Source organism: Perca flavescens, chromosome 21, assembly GCF_004354835.1.
Source record: "Perca flavescens isolate YP-PL-M2 chromosome 21, PFLA_1.0, whole genome shotgun sequence".
NCBI classification, from domain to species: Eukaryota; Metazoa; Chordata; class Actinopteri; order Perciformes; family Percidae; genus Perca; species Perca flavescens.
The window spans coordinates 22,764,733-22,785,422 of record NC_041351.1 but is presented as its reverse complement, the minus strand read 5'-3'; the positions used below and the strand labels follow the sequence as shown (position 1 = coordinate 22,785,422).

Below are 20,690 nucleotides of genomic sequence, written 5' to 3'. Positions count from 1 at the left end.
GGATGTGTTCATCCTGGAACCTTTTCTGTACACTCAGCAGTGGTTTTACCTTATAATTATTAGCCCGCATTAAAATAACACAGGTTCTTACTGCTGTTCAGTCAAGTACAGTTAATATTTAAACATTGTGACCATTCTTTTTATAATTATTCATGTGACTGTCTTTGTGCCCGTTATACTGGGTTTATGAAGACTGCTGTTAATTTTTTTGTTAAAAGTTTGGTGAATATAGTATGGCAGTTGTGTTGAGACGATTACAACAGGCTGATATAGTTGCAAATGTGTTTTAAATGAAGTCTGTGATGGAAGGGCAATATATAAATAAAAGTGCTATACACATGTGTTAGTGGTTCTAACAATGGCAGACTGGTCTAAGATCCTAAGGGGTATGACTGTTGATGGTAATTATCAGTTTTATGTTCATTTAAGGAATAAATACGATGTTCTATGATAATAAAGAGGCGTGGTTCACTTCATAGGGTGTTATTACATTATCTGGGTCACATAACAGTGATATAAAAACAAAAGATGTCTCCTGGAATTCTTTCAAAACTTTAATTTGTTTACAAAAACAATAAATATTTTTTAATTTGACTGAAGGAGACAATTATATTTTCAATCGCAATTATTTCTGAGAAAATTAACTGTACATCAAAATTTTGAATTGTACAACTGTTAATTTGTGCAAATGATTATTAGCATTGAATGTTATTATGACGGTTTCAATTTGGCTACGAGCAGTGGTCAGTAAATGTATACTTTAAGGCTACTTACACATTCAGGCTGTATGCAATTGTCTGCCATGCTTTCTCCCGCTGTTCCATTACAGCAGCCGTGTTTCTTTTTTTACAAAAAATGTGTTTCACTTAATCATCCTTCCATAAGAAGCTAATGCTCACGCTGTGCAAAGTACGCTCAACGCGTATTCTCCATTTCAGCATCAGTATAATCTGTGATTGAACTCGCGGTCTGGTAAAGAAAGCCGTGAACGTGCATCAATCAAATGACTCCAGCCTGGCTCGACCTTGTCACACCTCCTCGGCCCGGCTTGGCCATCGTGAAACGCAACAAGCCAGGATGCACAGATTAGACTAGGTCAAGCCTCATTTTTCCGGTTATCCTGGATTTATGAATTCTGCTTTCGTGTGTAGCGGATTCACCTTGTCACTCAGGTCTCTGGAGACGTAGAGCAGTATGTCCTTAGCCACATCTGCAAAGAGCTGCTCACCTGATACCTGGAAACGCAGAAAGACATAACACACACCTGCTAAGAGTCATGATTCAACCAAAAACATAACCTTACAGATACCGTCATGGGATTTATATGCAGGGTATTAACTGCAGAGTCTGATGCAACTGCTGAGGTAGCCTCTTAAAACACAAGCACGTACGTGTGCACAGCATGTGTCTGTATTCGAGATTGCCTGCATGCTCGTGTCCTAATAGTCTATCAACGACAATTAATACAGGAGATTTCTCCGGTGCCGCCGGAAGATCCGCCGGTTGTCCCTCATTTTCGGCCGGATGTCCATTACCTTCCGCTTTCTTTGTGTTGGCATTCTAAACTCTGGTGGATTTATGAGGACTATGGTTAACTGCTACTCAGATCTCTGCAGGGTAAACCCAGACAGCTAGCTAGACTATCTGTCCAATCGGAGTTTTCTCTCACACCACTAAAACTTTTGAATGTACGCATGGTCCACCAAAACAAGTCTCGGGAAGAGATGTTTTTTATTTAGCAGTGGCACCGTCATTGCGTTCAGCGCTCAGCGCCGGCCAAGACGATTGTGATTGGTTTACTGAAATGCCAATAGACCAGAGCACGTTTTTCTATCATCCCGGAATGCTGTGTGGACTAGCCAGACCCTCCTCCGCAGCACTGTGGAGGAAGGTCTGGCGATGTGAGACTAATTAACTTTTAGTTTCTGTCTTGGTCCTCTCTGAAAAACAGGCCAGCCCTACTAACACAAGAGTCATTGAAGTAGTGTTATAACTTTTTGCTCCGTCATACGTTGCTGGAACGTCACATGTAACGTCGTAGTGACCTACAAAAGTAAAATCCCAGAGGTGCCGTTGTCAGCACGTCCTTTTAAACATTGTCCCAACTTTTCCACCACTTTTGGAGTCGTTGCAGGAGCGTCGCTGCAACGTCCTGCGTTCAAACGACCTAACCACGCCGTTGCTGGGACTTACTGTGTTTGTAGGGAGGCTCATTAGTCAAAATTAAACACTGGCATTCAGATCTCACTTCTTATTGCTGCATCTTCATTCAAAACTGTCCAGTAGAGTAGAAACAGGTTCACATCGGTTTGAATTGATCCTTTTAAAAAAATAAAACTGTGTATTTTTAGGAGAAAATTGACAACAAATGTGTGCATTAGGACCTTCGTTGTCAGTATTTACGCTGAAGCAAAATAAACAAACATTCTCATGAATAACGTTTGCCAAGTCTCACAACAGTGATTTTCGCTGACTGGGTAATCTGGCGATAAATGACTTGGATAAGAGAGAGACAGTATGATGGAGGGATAACCTGCCAGATGCACACACAGCCACAGTACAGAGACAGAGACACAGACACACACACACACACACACACACACACACACACACACACCTGGGAGGCAGTTATGTAGGCTACAGCCAGCTGAGCCTGGTCATACAACATCTTTTCAAAGTGTGGAACATGCCAGGAGGAATCTGTAGAGTAACGATGAAAACCCTGCGGAAGAGAGACATAAAAAGAGATACAGTATGTACTTTTTTCATAACTAGTATCCTGTTAAAATTAACTCTAGATTATCTCTGGCAACATATACCTTCCTTACTGTCATGCAACTTGCAAAGCATATCTGACCCGAATTGAAAGAATAAAACACAAAACATAATTCTGCTCGTACAAAAAGACACACAGTACACCAAGTGTGTGTGAGTGTGTCTCATACAACGCGGGGCGGCAAATAACAGTTTTTTTTTCATTAGAGCTTCATAGGATGACAAATTAATTTATTAATTAGTTACTAGGGCTGGGTTAAAAAAAAATCAATTTTCCTATTAAAATGACCCAACATCGATTCATAAAATCCAGAATCGATCTCTGTCTGTATCACATAAAACTGAGAAGACCTAAGGAATCCCTTGGTACCAACTATGTAGCTTGTGGGGAGCGGGGGTTAAATAACGCTCCAAAGATAGGCTACATGTTGGCGGGGAAAAAACTGGCACGGCCATTTTCAAAAGGGGGTCGCTTGACCTCTCACCTCAACATATCTGAATAAAATGTCCCTCCATACTCACTGACTGTAGACACTTTATTGTGTTGACTGCTCTAGTGTGGTAGTGTTAACTAAAAAGTGCATTAATGTAACTGCCTCAGGGTCAGTTCTTAAAGGTGCCCTTCCACACAAAACCATTTTTCCTTGTATGTTTTTGAAATATGTTCGGTCCATATGTGTTTGTGTTATGTTGTGAATGTGAAAATGAACTGCTACCTCCTCTGTCAGCTCTAGCCACTGAAAAGAAATAAGCAGAGAAATCAGGCCAATTACAAAAGCTGGTCAGTCTGACATCATGTTGCCTGAAGCTCATTACTATTCATGAGCTTGCCCAGCTGCGCTGGGTAAAGCATGCTGACAGCCAGGCTCTCATTGGCTAGCTGTTAGCCAGTCAGATTCAAACAGCTTAGCTTGTTGAATATTAATGAGAACTGGCAGAAATCGAGACGAGTCTTCCTGCAGGCTTTCTATACCAAACTAGAATGGCTTGAAACAAGGTATCCATGGTAGAACTTCGGACATTACCACAAAGCAATGAAATACGTGTGGCAGGGCACCTTTAATGTAAACATGGATACTTTTAAAAATGCAGCAGGTTAGAGGGAACCTAATACAATTGTCAAATCTCTTTCATACGCAAGCTAAATTGGTTTCGCTACCGAAAATATCCCGAATCGGAAAAAGAACCGGGACCGTATGAATAGGAATCAAATTCAATTCAGGAAATCAGTGGCGATATCCAGCCCTATTAATTAAACCGTGAAATTCCCATTGTAACTTCCAAGAGCCCAAAATGATATCTTCAAATTGCTTTTCAATAGGGTTGCAAGAGATAACCGCTCAATATCGTTATCGCGACATCACCTTGTGCAACCTTATGTATCGAAAGTGTCGCGATAAGTATGCAATATTTAGTTTATTTTGTGGAGCGCTGCGTCCCGTCCGTTGGCTGTGTGGCTTCGAGGTGTTGGATTTAGAGCCCGCCTGAAACGCTACAATGATCATCATTTCATTGGCCAGTTACCGTGCCACTTGCACACGTTAGTGCACGTCAGCGCAGAGGGCCACTACGTGACAAACTCTATGGAGCGTACCACGGGTGTGCATATTTTGACAGAGTGACAGTGTGAGTGAATAAATAGATACAGACAAAACGGAACGAAACAGAGAAGCGAAAGAAAAGTTATGTCCTGTTCTCTTTATTTATATATTTTATACTGTCCAACCAGTACAACATTTGCTGTTCTCTTTATTTATTTTTATATACTGTCCAACCAGTAAAACATGTCCTGTTCTGTAGACATGGTCCTTATTTATTTATTTATTCATGTTGGACTAGTACTATGTATGTCACTTGAAATAAACCTTGTGTTTTAAGAAAACTTGTTTAGTTTGTTTTTAATCTATTTTGATGCGTTTTCCCGTAACTTTTGTAATTTTACATGCGATTAAAAATATGGAAATTAATATCGATATCGCAATATTCATAATCAATATCGCAATATCACAACATTGTCAATAGCGTCCGACCCTACTTTTCAATTCAAAACGTGTACGAACCTGAGCCACGTGGTCGTGGATGCCTCCCAGCGCCATCATACGGAGCGTATGCAAGGCCATCTGAAGAGCCTCCACCCCTTCTGAGGTGGTGCGATTCACAGACCAGTAAGCCATGAGGAACATCAGATTCACTATGGAGGGAAAGAGAAAGGGAGATCTCAGATGAGGAGCATCCGACAGGCCCAGCGGGGCTGGAAGCCTCAAACATGTCGACCATTGGCCCGTGCTGAGCCTACCTGGTGTGGGGAACTTGGGAGCGTCTCTAAAGCCTCCGTACTCCTCCTCGTAGGAATGCGCCAACTGCTGGAAGCAGCGATTAGCGACAAGCGGGGCCGCTGGAGGACTCTCTCCTGGGTTTGCGGCTACGGCCGTTCCTTCCTTCAGAGATTCCAGGATCCTCTCTCCACTGGACTCCAAAGTAGGACGGTTATTCTGCCACTGAGGATTGTGGTGGAATTTTTCCAGAAACACGATGTTATGGTAAGATGAGACAAGGGGGGAAACGTAGGTAACATTAAGTGACTCCTAAATCACAGGTCAGGAGAAGAGAAGATCTATTCAGCCATAATAATCCTTCACTAAACCTTTCCTGTCTTCAAATATGAATTCATGTGCGTCTCTAGAGATTGAGGGATTCTAGGCAGCTGCATAAGGGAATATCGCCTATAACTAGGGCTGGGTATTGTTCAGAATCTTTTGATCCGGTGCCAATTTCGATACCTCAGTTTCGATACCAATTCCTAACGACACTCTTTTCAATACAATTTGTTTTAAAATCCATTTCAACATCAACAAAAATACATTAAACGCAAAGCTTTTATTTTCCACCTTAATTGTGAATCAAAACAGTTATCAAAATTAAAAAATTCTGGTAAAACTGCTCACTCAGAGTAACATTAATAAAAGTGCCTTGCCTTGCAAGCTCAGCCTGTCAGTCAGTCATCAGGGCAGAGAAACCACCGTTGTGACTGCTTGTCTAAGAGGAAGTGTAACGTCAACAGCACCGCGACCACTTTCGGCTCGCCATTAATATCATATCGCAGCAAACGCCGTCTGCGTGAAGTTTTAAAAAACTGTAATCACACTTGAAACCAACCCTCACTCTCTGTGACTTCAACAAAACTGCAGACAGTTTACTCCGTCCGCACCTCTCCGTGTTCGTGTGTGTGTGTGTGTGTCGGTCGGAGCTCCGCTCTGTCTCAATATGCAGAGAGGACAGATAAGCTTGCGCTATGCGCTCAGACGCTTTTGGAACCGAAATTTTGCACCAAAAGATAAAGAATTTTTCGATACTCATAGGATTGGAGTATTTTTTTCGATACCACAAAAGTATCGACGTTCGGTACCCAGCCCTACCTATAACTTGCAGTTTTGGACGGAGGCTCAACGGGCGCCCGCAAGCACGTTATGTGGTCGACCGTGCTAGAGAGAAACTAAAGAGAGGGAGCGGCGTTAGAACAATGCAGTGAATCACAGAAATAAAACGACTAACGTCGTGCTTGAGCCATGTTACCGGTTACTGGTTGCACGGCGTTCGTCTGGTTTTCCCAAGATAGCGCCCGCCTGTATACGTGAACGGTACGGTCTTTTTAAGAAACTGTCCGTACACTTACAAAGTTCTCAATGCTTCGGTTTACATGTAGGGACCCTCATTATGCTACCGTGGAAGTGTGGTGCTTTTTTTAACCTTGTTAGTGGTGTAGAAATAGCGATTTCTTTTTACTTTACCCTCTGCCCCGACGACTAGCTTTATAAGCTAATTAGCGGTTTGCGCTAAAACTGGTCACATGCGATTAGCATGAAAACAAATCCCAGAGAACGGTCGGTACACATGTGTAATGAACCCCTAGGTTCATTTTGCGCCGGATTTTTCCTTTAAGTAAAATTACAGATTTTGAAAACTACTTTAAAAAGGAAGAGCACACAAAAAAAGAGCGACTCAATTACATCCATAACATGAGTCATTGTAATTTGTTACTTTCCACCTGCGGCAGGGACGACAAAGATGCTAAGAACAGACGAAAACACTAGCTTTTCTTGTTCTTGCATTGTAAATAGAGATGTTCCGATAACGATACCAGTATCGGTATTGGCTCCGATACTACCTAAAGCGCTGGTATCGGTATCGGGAAGTACTGGAGTTTATGGACCGATCAGATACCACGTAATAAAATCTACTTTAAAAGTAGTTTATTTATGTTCTTTTTCCATTTATAACGACATTAATAAGTTCAGGTATCGGAATCGGGAAGCAAAAAATGATATCGGGCCATCTCTAACTGTAAACATGGTTAAATTGTCAATTCCATCTCATGAAATGTGTTGTTTGAATGGGCCAAACGCAGGAAGTAAAGAACAGCGCAAAAGATCATTTGTCAGACCGTTTACCTGTTCCGTGATCCTGGTGAGGACTGTTTTGAGCCCAGGTCTTCTAGCATGGTCTGTAGGAGGGAAGTAGGTGCCTCCAATGAAAGGCCGTAGGTCAGGGGTCAACCACACGCTCATGGGCCAACCTCCACCTCCGCACGTTGCCTGCAGACAGAAGCAAGCGAAGGTCATGAGAGAGTATCAGCAGAGAATAAAAATATATAAGAGGCTTGTGTGAGAAATAAGGGTGTGACGAGACACTCAGCTTACAAGACGAGACACGAGACTGGGTTCACGAGAACAAGACAAGGCCAGATTTTAACACTATTTCAAAGAAAACATTAATTAAGAAATATGACTGGGAAAATTGGGACTTATATCGCGAGACCATTTTTACCTCGACGAGAAGTCTCGCAAGATCTGGTGGGACGAGATCTTGTCACACCTCTAGTGAGAAACGTGAGCACACATGTACACACACACCTGTACAAAAGTCATGTAGACCTTGTCCACATCAGGTCTCTCCTCTCGGTCTACTTTGATGCAGACAAAGTTGTCACTAAGGATTTTGCCAATTTCCTCATCTTCGAAAGACTCCCTCTCCATAACATGGCACCAATGGCACGTTGAGTAGCCCACTGATGGTCAAAGAGGGAGGTTAACAGGAAATAAATGTGTCATTCCCAGTACAAGCACAACTATAGTAAGTCAGTAGGAAATAATGTGAATTTTCTTTTTTCTTTTCAGCTGGTATTGTCATCTTATATCAGAGGTATGTGTAGGTAGGATTTACAATTAAAATTATATTTATCTCAAGACACTTTACAGATAGAGTAAGTCGAGACCACACTCTATAAATTCAATTTACAGGGATCATTTCTCTTTTCTCACACTGAAACTTATATTCAAAGTGGAGTGGCCCCAAAATAAAATGCATGTCAATGCCAGTTGTGACTCCAGGTGGACATTCCATTTAAATTAGAGACCCTGTATTTGAATGTTCTGCCATTAGAAAATGTTCCCTCTCATGTTGGATATCTATTTTGAATTTTAAGCAAAGTGGGCAAGAAAGAGATTACTAGAAAGCGGCTCAAACCAGACATACGACATAAGAATTATTTTGTCTATTAGACTGCAACAGGACAAGTTTTTGATGGGGAAGTTGGATTATGTACATTACACCTGTACAACCATCATTTGTTTAAAGAGAAATAAGGTCTGATGAATGGCTTTATTTATTTTTTCTTACTCCTTTTTGTAAAGTAATTTTAGTATCATGAATGCACACTCCCAACATTCTGGTTCTATAAAGTTTGGTTTTCCATTTTGTATTTCATGTTCTATCAGTAAACCTGTATTTTTATGTAAGCTACTTTATTGTTCCTTATTTCATTCTGTATTATCTAATGTAACTCAGTTTTACAACAACTTTATTTTACAGAAGGACAAGGCTAGTAAGAATAAGAAGGAACATTGTTTGTTTGGGCTTTGTTATAACTCTATAAAAAAGAAAATGTATTGCCAGGTGTGAGGGAGGGGGGGGGGGAGGGTCTCACCTGATAAAAAGATTGGTTTGTCTTCCTTCTTTGCTTTGTCAAAAGCATCTTGTCCCCATGGATACCTGAAACAAGCATGACATTAGTTTATATTTGACATTATTATCATTAGCTTTCAGAAAAGTGTGCCTATCTGTAGTTCCCAGGCACTCACCAGTCAACGGGGTTGTGTGCATGTTGCAGCAGGTAGGGTGACCTCTCCATGGCTAACCTGTTGGTGTGTCTGTGAGGCGTGGATGACGACCCTTCACCCTCTGACGCCATGCTCATGAAGCGAGATGAACTGGAAACGCACAAACATATTTACAATTTTAGTCACCGTTGGTTGGCGACAATGCAGAGAAATCTGCATAAGCCAGAAAGGGGGAAAGAAATGTATTATGTGTGACATTAGTGAACTCCAGATATCCCACAGAGTAGGATATTTTATTGCTAAACTCATTTTTGAATTCATTATCTTGGTGCTTTGCATTAATGAACTAATGTCACGGGACTTGTATTTTGTGAATTACCCGATATATACAAGAAAAGTATTGCATTGCTCTTGTGTTATCCATTTCATTAAGAGTGCCTATGCTATTTAGATAATATGGTACCGTAACCCCCTGATGGCGACATTATTAAGCTTATTATATGAAAATCTTAATGGTAGGAAAGGAGGTGTCCATGCGATATTATATAACATATGTTTTGGATGACATTTTTTTTGTCACACTCATAGCAGATAAAAAAACAGGTGTAATACATGTCAGAAAAGGCTGCATTCCATTTCCAGTAGGTTGCTGCATCGCAGGGTTTTTGCGATTATGCATGTTTTCAGTTAAAAACCAATTGTTGGCCATCACTAAGTAACTAATGTAATTAGTAGACCTGTGCCTTTCCTGGTATGACAAGTGAAATTGTCTTCTGTCAAAAATGTGTACTGGATGGCAGTTTCTGTCACAGAAAAGGGTAACATTGATAAATGATGTCACGTAACTAAATGTAAGCTCATTAAAACCAAATCTTGTTTGACAGCGTGGAGCCCTGCTTAACTTTGCTACATTAGTCTGCCGTTAGCTGTTAAACCAGCATGGATATACTATTTAAACAGAGTTATAACGCTTGCAGCTAGCTGATGCTGAAGAAGCCTGCTCCCTCCTACAGCTGCAGTAACTGTAGCTAGCTGTCAAGCACTGTAGCTAGCGGTTAGCCAAAGGACAGTCATGTCGACTCCCATTTGAATATTTCATGGTTTATTGTGACTTTGCTTATAGGAATAAGCTCATGACCCTGAAAACATGACTGAACACAGTCTCCGGAATATTAGACCATGTCTTAAAATTCGGCCAACAACAAATATGACACATGGACAAAATATCGATTAAATATTTTACAAAAGCTAGCATTATATTTGACCGTTGACGTTAGCAGTGTGATCGTGGAATTAGCAGGCAAACCAAACAGCTAGCTAGAAAAGATGATAAATTATTATAAATAGGTGCTGCTTTTTGGCTTATGTAGTTATACCGAATTGACATACGAGGCATTTAGACCTTCGCTAAATGTCTTTTCTCACAGTGGCATGTCTCCTAGCAATAGTTTATGTTAGGGACATATTAAATTGTATGATTCCCTATTGGAGTTTCGCGTAACTCTCTTATTCGCCTATTGCACGTCCACAATTGTCACAACAACTGACCACGCAGCAAGTAACATACCATTTATCGACATTTGACTTGCCATTGATTTTGTTGCTAAATTAGGCACGTTTGCTGACGTCTCAAAGTAAGGCACATCTAACGTTAGCATTAGCATGATATTAGCCTCGGTGGCTTTACCTGAGGTGGTAGGTCGGCTGGGGATGGTGGTTGAGCGGTGATTTGTCGCTTGGTGGGTGGGGAATTTGTCTGAAACCCCTAACGTTAACGTTACTCCCTGAGCTCTGCTGTGCACTGTCCGCTCCCAAAAAAGCTGCAGTTAAAAGGCGTGCAGGGCTATTTTTGGACGCCGACCGACGCAAGGCTAGTCTTATCATCCTAGCTAATCCACCAAGTGTGTTAAACGTTAGTTAACGTTACTTCAGAAAGCTAACCTCAGCTACTATGTTGACACATCCAGCCAAAACTTCCAGGCATGAGGTGAACATTTTATTGCAATACCATGAGTTGACACATGATGGCGCTCCAACAGATTGAGGACATTTAAAACAAAGTGTGTGTTGGTTCTTCTCATAATACACCAATGTTTAGTGCAAGAGCAAGACAGTAAATGTTAAAGATGGAAAGAGAATGAATAGAAAAAAAAAAGAAGAAATACTTTTGATGTTCTTTAAAAAACAACTCACTTAAAAACACCAGTAGGCTTGCATAGGATAATGTTAACTGTAAAACCTACTGTAAAATCCACCCATCTAGACTCACAGAGGGGTGTTGATGTATGACACATGCATGCATAGGCTACACCAAAAACACCCACTAAAAGTCTTAAAGAAAAAAAGAAAAGAAAAGAAAACCACTCCACTAGACAGCAACCCAGCCCCATATCTATATACAGTGATTAAACAATTTCATAACATGCACCCCCATTAGCCTGTAACAGTTGAGCTACATAGCCTACATATAGACTAGCCTCCCTCCCCAACAGTAGGCTACACAGCGCCCCTTCCAGGTCCACAATATCATCGACCAGTGTCAAGTATGCATAGTCTGCCCTATTGCACAATGAGAAACTAAGAAAGAAAGAAAGAGAAAAAGAAAGAAATGAAGTTGAGCTTCCATTATGCTTCCACACATTTTGGAGTAGGCTTGTTGAGCTGGACAACCGTTGAGACAAAGTCGTCACGAGTCACCAAGTCTGAGGCAACTATGTTCATATAAGGTGTTTGGCTATATTGCTGTTTTAACCACTGCAGCATCCTTGGCAGACTCCTCTGTAGGACGTTGGTAGGGTTGTCAAAAAAGATGTACCTGAGTACCCAGAAGTCTTCTGGCAGTGTCAGGTTCAGGCCGCACACAAAGAAACCTGCAGGTCATAGGGGACAAATGAAAGCTCAGCAATCAGTTCATAGAACGGACTCTAATTTCCTTAAATGGTGAGAGACATAGTGTTACCATCAGCCCATTATGCCACAGGAACAGAAAGAACTCACCCTGTGCGTCAGGCCCTCTCATACGAAGCTCTGATTCAAGCTTTGATTCAACCGTTGCAGGGTCCATACTATTGCCATAGTAATAAGTTATTCCAGGCCATAACTCGGGCTCCTGACTTGCAGAATAATCATAGGAAACTATGACATTTGTGCCTTTGTCCCAGCAACTCTTCAAGGTTGGGAAGGGGTCCTGTGTTGATACCTTGAAAGATTGTATTTTGGTAGTAGTATAAGGTCAAGTTCTTTTTATTTGAAAACCATAGTATCTTAGTGTAGGTACTTTAAATATGAGATGATCTTATTCATCTTAACGGAAGGTTTCTGTATACTTTACCTTGTTATGGAGTTTGGCTCCAAACACAGTCTTGATGGATTCGATAAGAGTTTGGTGGAGCTCTTCGATGTTGTTGTTAAAGTCTTTGAAGTGGGATAAAGCCAGGATGAGGATCTCTTTGGGGTGCTTCTCTGCCCAGTCATTTATGTCCCTGAGAACAGTCTGATCACAATGGCAGAATGATAGCTCTTAATACGGTTGGCATCACATACAGATATCTTCTCTATTGCAATTATTTTTCCTTTGACATATTTTTCATTTGTTTTGACTTATTTATAAGAAAAACACCTTCGGCACATCATTGTTTTTTCATTGCGAATAGTAAAAAGTTTAATAGATGGTCAAATATCAAGAAAAAGCTCAACCGCAAACCTAAAATAATACCGAAATAAATGTATTACCCCACAGCACTGGTCACAAGTAGAGATGGCCCGATACCATTTTTTGCTTCCCGATACCGATTCCGATACCTGAACTTGTGTATCGCCCGATACAGAGTACCGATCCGATACCAGTGTGTCATATATTTTATTATGTTTTAACAGCTGTATACTACTATCCCTGTATGGATGTGATATTATTTCTATCTTTGTGAAACATGAACAAACACAAACCATGAACGCCACAGAACTTTCTTTTATTGTCCACTTTGACAGTCAGTTATAACAGAAAAAGAACATAAATGATCTATTTTAACATAGATTTTCTTTAGGGCTTTATTACGTGGTATCGGATCGGTGCATTAACTCCAGTACTTCCCGATACCGATACCAGCGTTTTAGGCAGTATCGGAGCCGATACCGATACTGGTATCGGTATCGGAACATCTCTAGTCACAAGTCCACTTTTGATTCAACTTGAAAGGAATGATGACATTTTTTTACTGACTGATGTAACATTACAATGTTTTGTGCTGTCGACGGTATTAAAAAATAGTGAGGGCAATATATCCCCTGTCAGACATCAAAAAAGCTCTAAAATGTTATTTTAACGTATTTTTTTCACGCCCATGTCATGTTTCATTTATTCGGCTGTGTAGAGTTGTATTCTCAGTCAGTTATTCATTCATTTGATGTATACCTAATGAAAAGAGGCGATGTTCTTTACCTCCACATCAGTCCGTGTGCACAGCCCATGATAAAAGTAAAACTTATTGGGCTCTGGGTCATTTGTCTTGTGAGCGATCCTCAGGTCAAAGTAGCGAACTCCTGCATCCAGCTGCTGTGTGATAGTCACATCCTGCATCACAAGACATGACAACAGTCAAACAAACACTCCCCTCTCTATTTCTCATTATGCACAAACACAGTCGGTAGGTTTAAAACACCATTTACCTGAGTAGTCGCCGCTGTGCGCACTAGTTCACGTATATATAATAGTGGGCTAAATTGTTTCAGTCTGTCGGGTTCTATTATAGCGGAGTTGATGTCCAAGTCATAACTCATTGAGTCATGGCTACCTAGAAAATAAAACACAAACACACACAAAAACACACACACACGTGTCACGTGTGTATACATTTTTTATTAGTCTCGCTTTGCTAGACCCTCCTCCTCAGCTCAACAGTCCCGCCCACAGCGGGTTCCGGAAGTAATAATACAATGCAATTTCTCCATCGATAATTTTAGTACAAGCCATAAAATCGTAACCGTCAATGATAGACTTAAAACCAGCTACAATATTATTACGCGATTGTATATGCTCATATAGATGCCAAAAGAACATGGGGCACCAACCTTGTTTTGAGATAAATGTCTTTTATTCGCGATGTCTTGGATAAGTACTTCATTACCCACAATCCTGAACAATCCCACAGTAATGCCTCTGATTGGTGGAACCAGGGTGGAACTCATGCTGGTGAGGAGGGGGGCTGTTGCATGATCCGTCATGCACATGCGCAAGATGATAATCCTGTTTTACGAGGATTTACGACACTGCACGAATCACGATCTGTTCCACGCTTCTGCCGTTAGCCTCCACCCGGAAGCTAACGTTAGTTTAGCTAACAGCTAATTCGGCTAACCGCTGGCTGACAGCGTGATTCAGTCTAAAATAATGTTAACTCAAACTAAACACTGGGTAAAGCAGGCTACAGCTGACGTAACAGCTGTTATATATGTTAACGGTTATTTTGAGGGTACTTTTAAAGTTATTACATGCTGTCTCAGCTAGCAGTTAGCCAAATTAGCTGTCAGCTAAACTACAGTTAGCTTCCTTTATTCAGTGGTGTGCGGTGGTTTATGGGATGAGTAGTTTCTTCACTCGATAAAGAAAAGATGTACACAGTCTTGTACCTTTGACTTTTTGGGGATTTTCTCCCGTTCTCCCGATTCAATTATGATTATCATGTCAGCGATTCGATATCTCAATGCATTACGATGCGTCAAATACATTTTTCTATTAAAGCCATGTAGGATATTTAATTCATAGCTTTTCAAGCTTAAAAAACAAAACATTCTGCAGTGCTCTAATACTAAATAAATTTGATACATAAAACTACAGCACTGAGCACATGGCACTTCCTGAATGAGCAAAACATAACAGAATATGTAAACAGAAATGTTGTTAGGCCTACATTAAATTGTAAACAGAAATAATCAACGATGAGCCTGCCGATTATCGATGCAGCATCATCCAAGTCCACGATTCGATGCATCGAATATTTGATTAATTTCAACACCTCTATTGAAATGATATGTTGTATGCTTATGAGTCACGTCGTAGCTGGTTAGCCTAAGGCATGGTCTAAAACTCTTTATATGGATTTTTCCAGATGTCAATGGGAGAAATGAATGGGACATTTACTTCCAGATCCCAAGGTCTCTCCACACAGCATTCCTGGGATGGGAGAAAAACGTGCTCTGGTTTATTGGCATTTCTTTAAACCAATCACAATCGTTACGGGCGGCGCCAAGATCCGCACGGAGCCGCTGCAAAATAGTCGTGCGAGAGAAAACTCAGATTGGACAGATAGTCTAGCTAGCTGTCTGGATTTACTCTGCAGAGATCTGAGGAGCAGTTAACCATAGTCCTCATAAATCCAACGGAGTTTAGAACGCCAACACAAAGAAAGTAGAAAGGAAACGGAATCGGCCAAAATACATGCATCCGGCGGAATTTCCTGCGGCACCGGAGCAATCCCGGAAGTCCAACATCAAGGATATACTGTAGACTATATTTTGCCCTGTCAAGGGAAAACCATGTATCTCCAATTATTTTTTTCCCCTTTTTAGGGTAAAAAAAACAATAGTCAAATCTAAAAAAAGGAATGCATATTGTCAGAAAGCAGAAAAATAGCTTTTTTCTTGTTATGGCGATACTGTTTTTTCACATTGACAGTGACCATATGTACATGTTAATTTCCTTGATTCATATCTGACAAAATAGGGAACAGTGCTGTGTATAAGTTGAATGCAGTAGCATTCTAAGCAGCTACATTATTTCAGCTACATACCTGGTATGGCCAGTTTATAGAGAGGAGTGTCGTGGAGTTCAGGTGCTAGTTGCGACATCCAGTCACTGTAGCTTGCGACTTCTCCTGTAGACGTTGTCATCTTAAATCCTACATTAAACAACTCAAATTCAACTCTCAATCTCTTACCAGTACAGTAGTCTGTATGTATTTATAAAAGACAAACAAAGGCATTAAGGTCCAATGTTTAGAGGAACACCACTTACCCTGCCAAGGTGAGTCCCAGATTCACAGGAAAGTGAAGGGGATTTTCTGTAAAAAGTGGAAGGCCCAGAGGTCAGACAAAATCTCACTCCAATAATCTCTCTAAATTCTAATTCCCTGCATATTCGTTAATGACCTAAATGACAAGAAACCTTAAAGAATCACTGAGACGGTAGATAAAAGTCAAGTACTTTTACCGAACAGTATTTTCAGTATTTAATCGGGCTGTCCTCTTCCTCTGTCAGGCAGTATTTGGGTGTGGGTGTATGGGTGTGGCTGTCTCCATGCCCCCAATCAAGCCGGATGTCTGGTTTTCACTAGAGATAGCAATAAGACAGACCACTCCTCTTCCACTTCCTCTTTTTTTGACTGCTGCTTAAAATATCAATATGTGCTTCCTCTAAAAAATTGCAGCAAACCTCTCCTACTGAACACACACACACAGTATCATGGTAAACTTTAACACAATACATGTTAAATAATGGTTTTCCATTATGTATTTCATTTTCTATTTGTAAGCCTGTATTTATATTTAAGCTACTTTATTGGTCCTTATTTCATTCTGTATTATCTATTGTAACTCAGTTTTACTACAACTTTATTTTACAGAAGAATAAGGCTAGTAAGAATAAGAAGGAAAATTGTTTGTTTGGGCTTTGTTATATATAAGTTATAACTTAACTATAAAAAGATCGATGTGTCTTCTTATCTAGCTGTCAAGCACTGTAGCTGTTAGCCAAAAGGACAGTCATGTTGACTTCCATTTGAATATTTCATGGTTTATTGTGACTTTGCTTGGAGGAATAAGCTCATGCCCCTGAAAACATGACTGAACACAGTCTCCGAAATATTAGACCATTTCTTAAAATTTGATCAACAACAAATATGACACATGGACATATATCGATTAAATATTTTACAAAAGCTAGCATTAGATTGTACCGTTAACGTTAGCAGTGTGGTCATGGAATTAGCAGGCAAACCAAATAGATATGATACTTGTTATAAATAGGTGCTGCTTTGTGGCTTATGTACAGTGGCAGATCTAGAAAACTTTATATGGGGTGGCAAAGGGGTAGCGAGAGATCTTGGCAGTGTGGCAGGGGAAGACGGTACATAGGAACCCCCATATGTAAACAGACTGCTATGCCCAGAGGTTAAAGTGGGCCGGAGCGCAGCTCCCCCTCCTCAGGTCCACAACACACCCTGCCGGAGCTCAGCTCCGTCTCCTTCAGCATCAAACATTTTGCCGGGGGTTCAGCCCCGAATGTTTTGAGTGTAACCCCAAATGTATTTTGAATAGTTGACTGACAAATATGAAACCGGACGTCACTTAGTGTCCACTCTCGCTGTAAAAAGCTGCACAGCTTCAGGTTTATGGATGCGCTCAGCTGTGGACATGCTGGGGCAGATGTGTCGCGTGTATTTCTGCCAGAAGTTTCGGGTTTCTACCTCCGATGTTTAGCAACGTACAGCCACTTGCCTAAACGTCTCAAACAGGGCTCTGTGTTTCAAACAGGGCTCTGAGTCTGTCAGGAGGTCTGAGATCTACCGTATCAGCAGAGCAATCACGTAATGCACAGCAGACTAAGGTGCAGGTAGATTATTTTCTAAAATATAGTGACTTTATTCTCGTAATAGCCTATATTATAACTTTATTTTTTTCACAAAATATCACGACTCCTTCAAATCTCAGAGAGCACAGATGGGATGAGTTATATTTTGAATGTGAACAAAGTTTTGGACATGAGCAGAAATCTTGCTCAATCATCTGAAATATTACAATCAAGAGGTTTATTAATAAATTAAATGAATAATGTATCACTGAGGTCAATAATTGTTATATGCACATTTACGGAGGTTACTTCCCCAACAAAAGATGCAAAAAAGGGAAGAATAAATTATGCCTAAGCTACATGTGTGCTGACTCAGATATAATTAGTCAATCTAAAGGAGAATAAATAGATGAAAGCAATTCAGAATTCCTGACAGCCTTACTGCAATATTTTCCATTATGTTGTTATATTTGGATTGTAGCCTAATGTTTCCCTTTACATAAAGATAAAGGTAGAAATAGGTGCATAAAAATTCACCAAAATGCAGAAAATGAAGTGTTTAATGCTAAAAAAATTCTGGGGGAGAACCCCCAGACCCCCACATCATAAGTCACCAAACAAATCTGGAAGCAAAACCTTGGCCTTTGAGTTGCCAGGCTAGTTATGATCAGACCAAATGTTGGTGCCATCTAACAAACTGGAAGTTAAAATGAACATACACTGGCTATTATCAAGCTGGGCCAGCCAATCACTGTTAAAAAGGCTATAATAGTGGTTTCTGATTCTCTTAAATCAACATAATTTTCTTGTTTAAAAAGATGTTTACATATTTGCCAACCAATATTTTCAAACATGTGCAATTTCATACATTTTCCAAGGGTGAAATCCATTGCCTGCCTGTTAACATTAGCGTATAAAAGGTTAAAATATAATAATAATAATAATAATAATAATAAAGTAAGTGAATTGTGAAGTATTTCTCTTTGTTTGAATAACTTATCAACCCTACCTTACACATTAATACTGGAAAAAGAGCCCATTTGGTGTAAAAACACCTTAAGTTATTTTACGGCACGATTTTGAATGACGACCATTCTCCGTAAATAAGGGCTCCACCTCCCTACAAAAGCCAATTTAACCACTGGCAATGCCCTACTATGCCCTGCAACACCCTGCTATGCCCTGACCTGCTACAACTATTATTTCTAGTCATAGTTCTTGGTATGAAAACTCTTTCTCTCAAATATGTTTTTTTCTCTCATAAAATGCTTTTTTGCTATCAGTGTGATAACTTTTGCTCTCAAACTTTTTTTTTCTTTCTCTCACATCATTTATTTTCTCGCATGTAATAAAGACACAAATCTAGCTCCATACACCCTGTCATTGTCGACAAATGGAACATCCTGTTTCCCCTTTTGATACAGTACCACTTAAGAAAATAAAGTTAGCTGGAATATACACAAAACACACTATTACACATGCGAACAACAGTTATGTTTAGACTACTTAATCCTATTAAGTCCTATTGTATTCGTTGTTTTCCCAGTTTGACAGTAATGTCACCTGGTTTAATTTGTGCAGCCGTATTGCCGTGAAACCCCTAACGTTAACGTTACTCCCTGAGCTCTGCTGTGCACTGTCCGCTCCCAAAAAAGCTGCTGTTAAAAGGCGTGCAGGCTCCACGCGGCTATTTTTGGACGCCTACCGACGCAATTCTAGTCTTATCATCCTAGCTAATCCACCAAGTGTGTTAAACGTTAGTTAACGTTACTTCAGCAAGCTAGCCTCTGCTACTATGTTGACACATCCAGCCAAAACTTCCAGGCATGAGGTGAACATTTTATTGCAATACCATGAGTTGACACATGATTTATTTATTTATTTAATTAGTTTATTTGTCAGGGGCAATGTACAAAACACATTCATCTTACGAAAAGATGTTTTGTACCAGAGTTAGCTAATGCTAGTTTCCATCTTCAGTCCCTGATGGCGCTCCAACAGATTAAGGACATTTAAATCAATCAAAGTGTGTGTTGGTTCTTCTCATAATACACCAATGTTTAGTGCGAGAGCAAGACAGTAAATGTTAAAGATGGAAAGAGAATGAATAGAAAAAAAGAAGAAAATACTTTTGATGTTCTTTAAAAAACACCTCACTTAAAAACACCAGTAGGCTTGCATAGGATAATGTTAACTGTAAAACCTACTGTAAAATCCACCCATCTAGCTTCACAGAGGGGTGTTGATGTATGACACATGCATGCATAGGCTACACCAAAAACACCCACTAAAAGTCTTAAAGAAAAAAAAGAAAAGAAAAGAAAACCACTCCACCAGACAGCAACCCAGCCCCATATCTATATACAGTGATTAATAACCAGAAAACCTGGCAAACAATTTCATAACATGCACCCCCATTAGCCTGTAACAGTTGAGCTACATAGCCTACATATAGACTAGCCTCCCTCCCCAACAGTAGGCTACACAGCGCCCCTTCCAGGTCCACAATATCATCGACCAGTGTCAAGTATGCATATTCTGCCCTACTGCACACTGAGATGAAACTAGAAAAGAAAGAAAGAAATGAAGAAAGAGAGAAAGAAATAAATGACGTTGAGTTTCCATTATGCTTCCACGCATTTTGGAGTAGGCTTGTTGAGCTGGACAACCGTTGAGACAAAGTCATCACAAGTCACCAAGTCTGAGGCAACTATGTTCATATAAGGTGTTTGGCTATATTGCTGTTTTAACCACTGCAGCATCCTTGGCAGACTCCTCTTTATGACGTTGGTAAGCTTGTCAAAAGGGTTAAGGATGTACTTGAGTACCCCGGCGTCTTCTGGCAGTGTCAGGTTCAGGCCGCACACAAAGAAACCTGCAGGTCATAGGGGACAAATGAAAGCTCAGCAATCAGTTCATAGAACAGACTCTAATTTCCTTAAATGGCTCTGCTCTTAAGTGCTCTTATGCATCAATAACTTTGCACATGTGACTTGTGTGATGTCATTTGGTGAGAGACATAGTGTTACCATCAGCCCATTATGCCACAGGAACAGAAAGAACTCACCCTGTGCGTCAGGCCCTCTCATACGAAGCTCTGATTCAAGCTTTGATTCAACCGTTGCAGGGTCCATACTATTGCCATAGTAATAAGTTATTCCAGGCCATAACTCAGGCTCCTGATTTGCAGAATAATCATAGGAAACTATGACATTTGTGCCTTTGTCCCAGCAACT

General features: G+C 40.4%; 2 protein-coding genes across 6 annotated transcripts in view; both read right to left on the bottom strand.

Moving 5' to 3' along the window:
• spata20 (spermatogenesis associated 20) overlaps positions 1 to 19,114 on the bottom strand; it is a 71,706-nt gene extending 52,592 nt beyond the window's left edge. For 2 of the 4 annotated variants that reach the window (XR_003691308.1, XR_003691309.1), the window contains exons 1-9: positions 10,579 to 10,889; positions 8,913 to 9,041; positions 8,759 to 8,823; positions 7,686 to 7,840; positions 7,224 to 7,367; positions 5,072 to 5,273; positions 4,836 to 4,966; positions 2,618 to 2,722; positions 1,161 to 1,235 (exon numbers count right to left, since the gene is read on the bottom strand). Coding sequence is in view for 2 of the 4 variants with exons in the window: in XM_028567646.1 (XP_028423447.1) it covers positions 1,161 to 1,235; positions 2,618 to 2,722; positions 4,836 to 4,966; positions 5,072 to 5,273; positions 7,224 to 7,367; positions 7,686 to 7,840; positions 8,759 to 8,823; positions 8,913 to 9,041; positions 10,579 to 10,775 (1,203 nt within the window). In the remaining 2 variants the exon portion in view is untranslated. Of the gene's footprint in view, positions 1 to 1,160; positions 1,236 to 2,617; positions 2,723 to 4,835; positions 4,967 to 5,071; positions 5,274 to 7,223; positions 7,368 to 7,685; positions 7,841 to 8,758; positions 8,824 to 8,912; positions 9,042 to 10,578; positions 10,890 to 19,052 lie in introns of those variants that run through there. The other 2 variants (XM_028567647.1, XM_028567646.1) reach the window with 2 other exon arrangements.
• On the bottom strand, positions 10,875 to 16,183 carry LOC114548016 (PI-PLC X domain-containing protein 1-like). Of its 2 annotated transcripts, none has more exons than XM_028567649.1 (8): positions 16,096 to 16,183; positions 15,901 to 15,946; positions 15,677 to 15,784; positions 13,557 to 13,681; positions 13,330 to 13,461; positions 12,223 to 12,384; positions 11,889 to 12,090; positions 10,875 to 11,761 (listed from the first exon to the last, which is right to left on the bottom strand). In XM_028567649.1, the coding sequence occupies exons 3-8, from the start codon at positions 15,774 to 15,776 to the stop codon at positions 11,517 to 11,519; spliced, it is 966 nt and encodes a 321-aa protein (XP_028423450.1). In that variant the 5' UTR covers positions 15,777 to 15,784; positions 15,901 to 15,946; positions 16,096 to 16,183; the 3' UTR covers positions 10,875 to 11,516. The 2 variants fall into 2 exon arrangements, with proteins under 2 accessions (XP_028423450.1, XP_028423451.1); XM_028567650.1 differs by having other exon boundaries at positions 16,090 to 16,177.
• Positions 19,115 to 20,690: the final 1,576 nt, after the last annotated feature.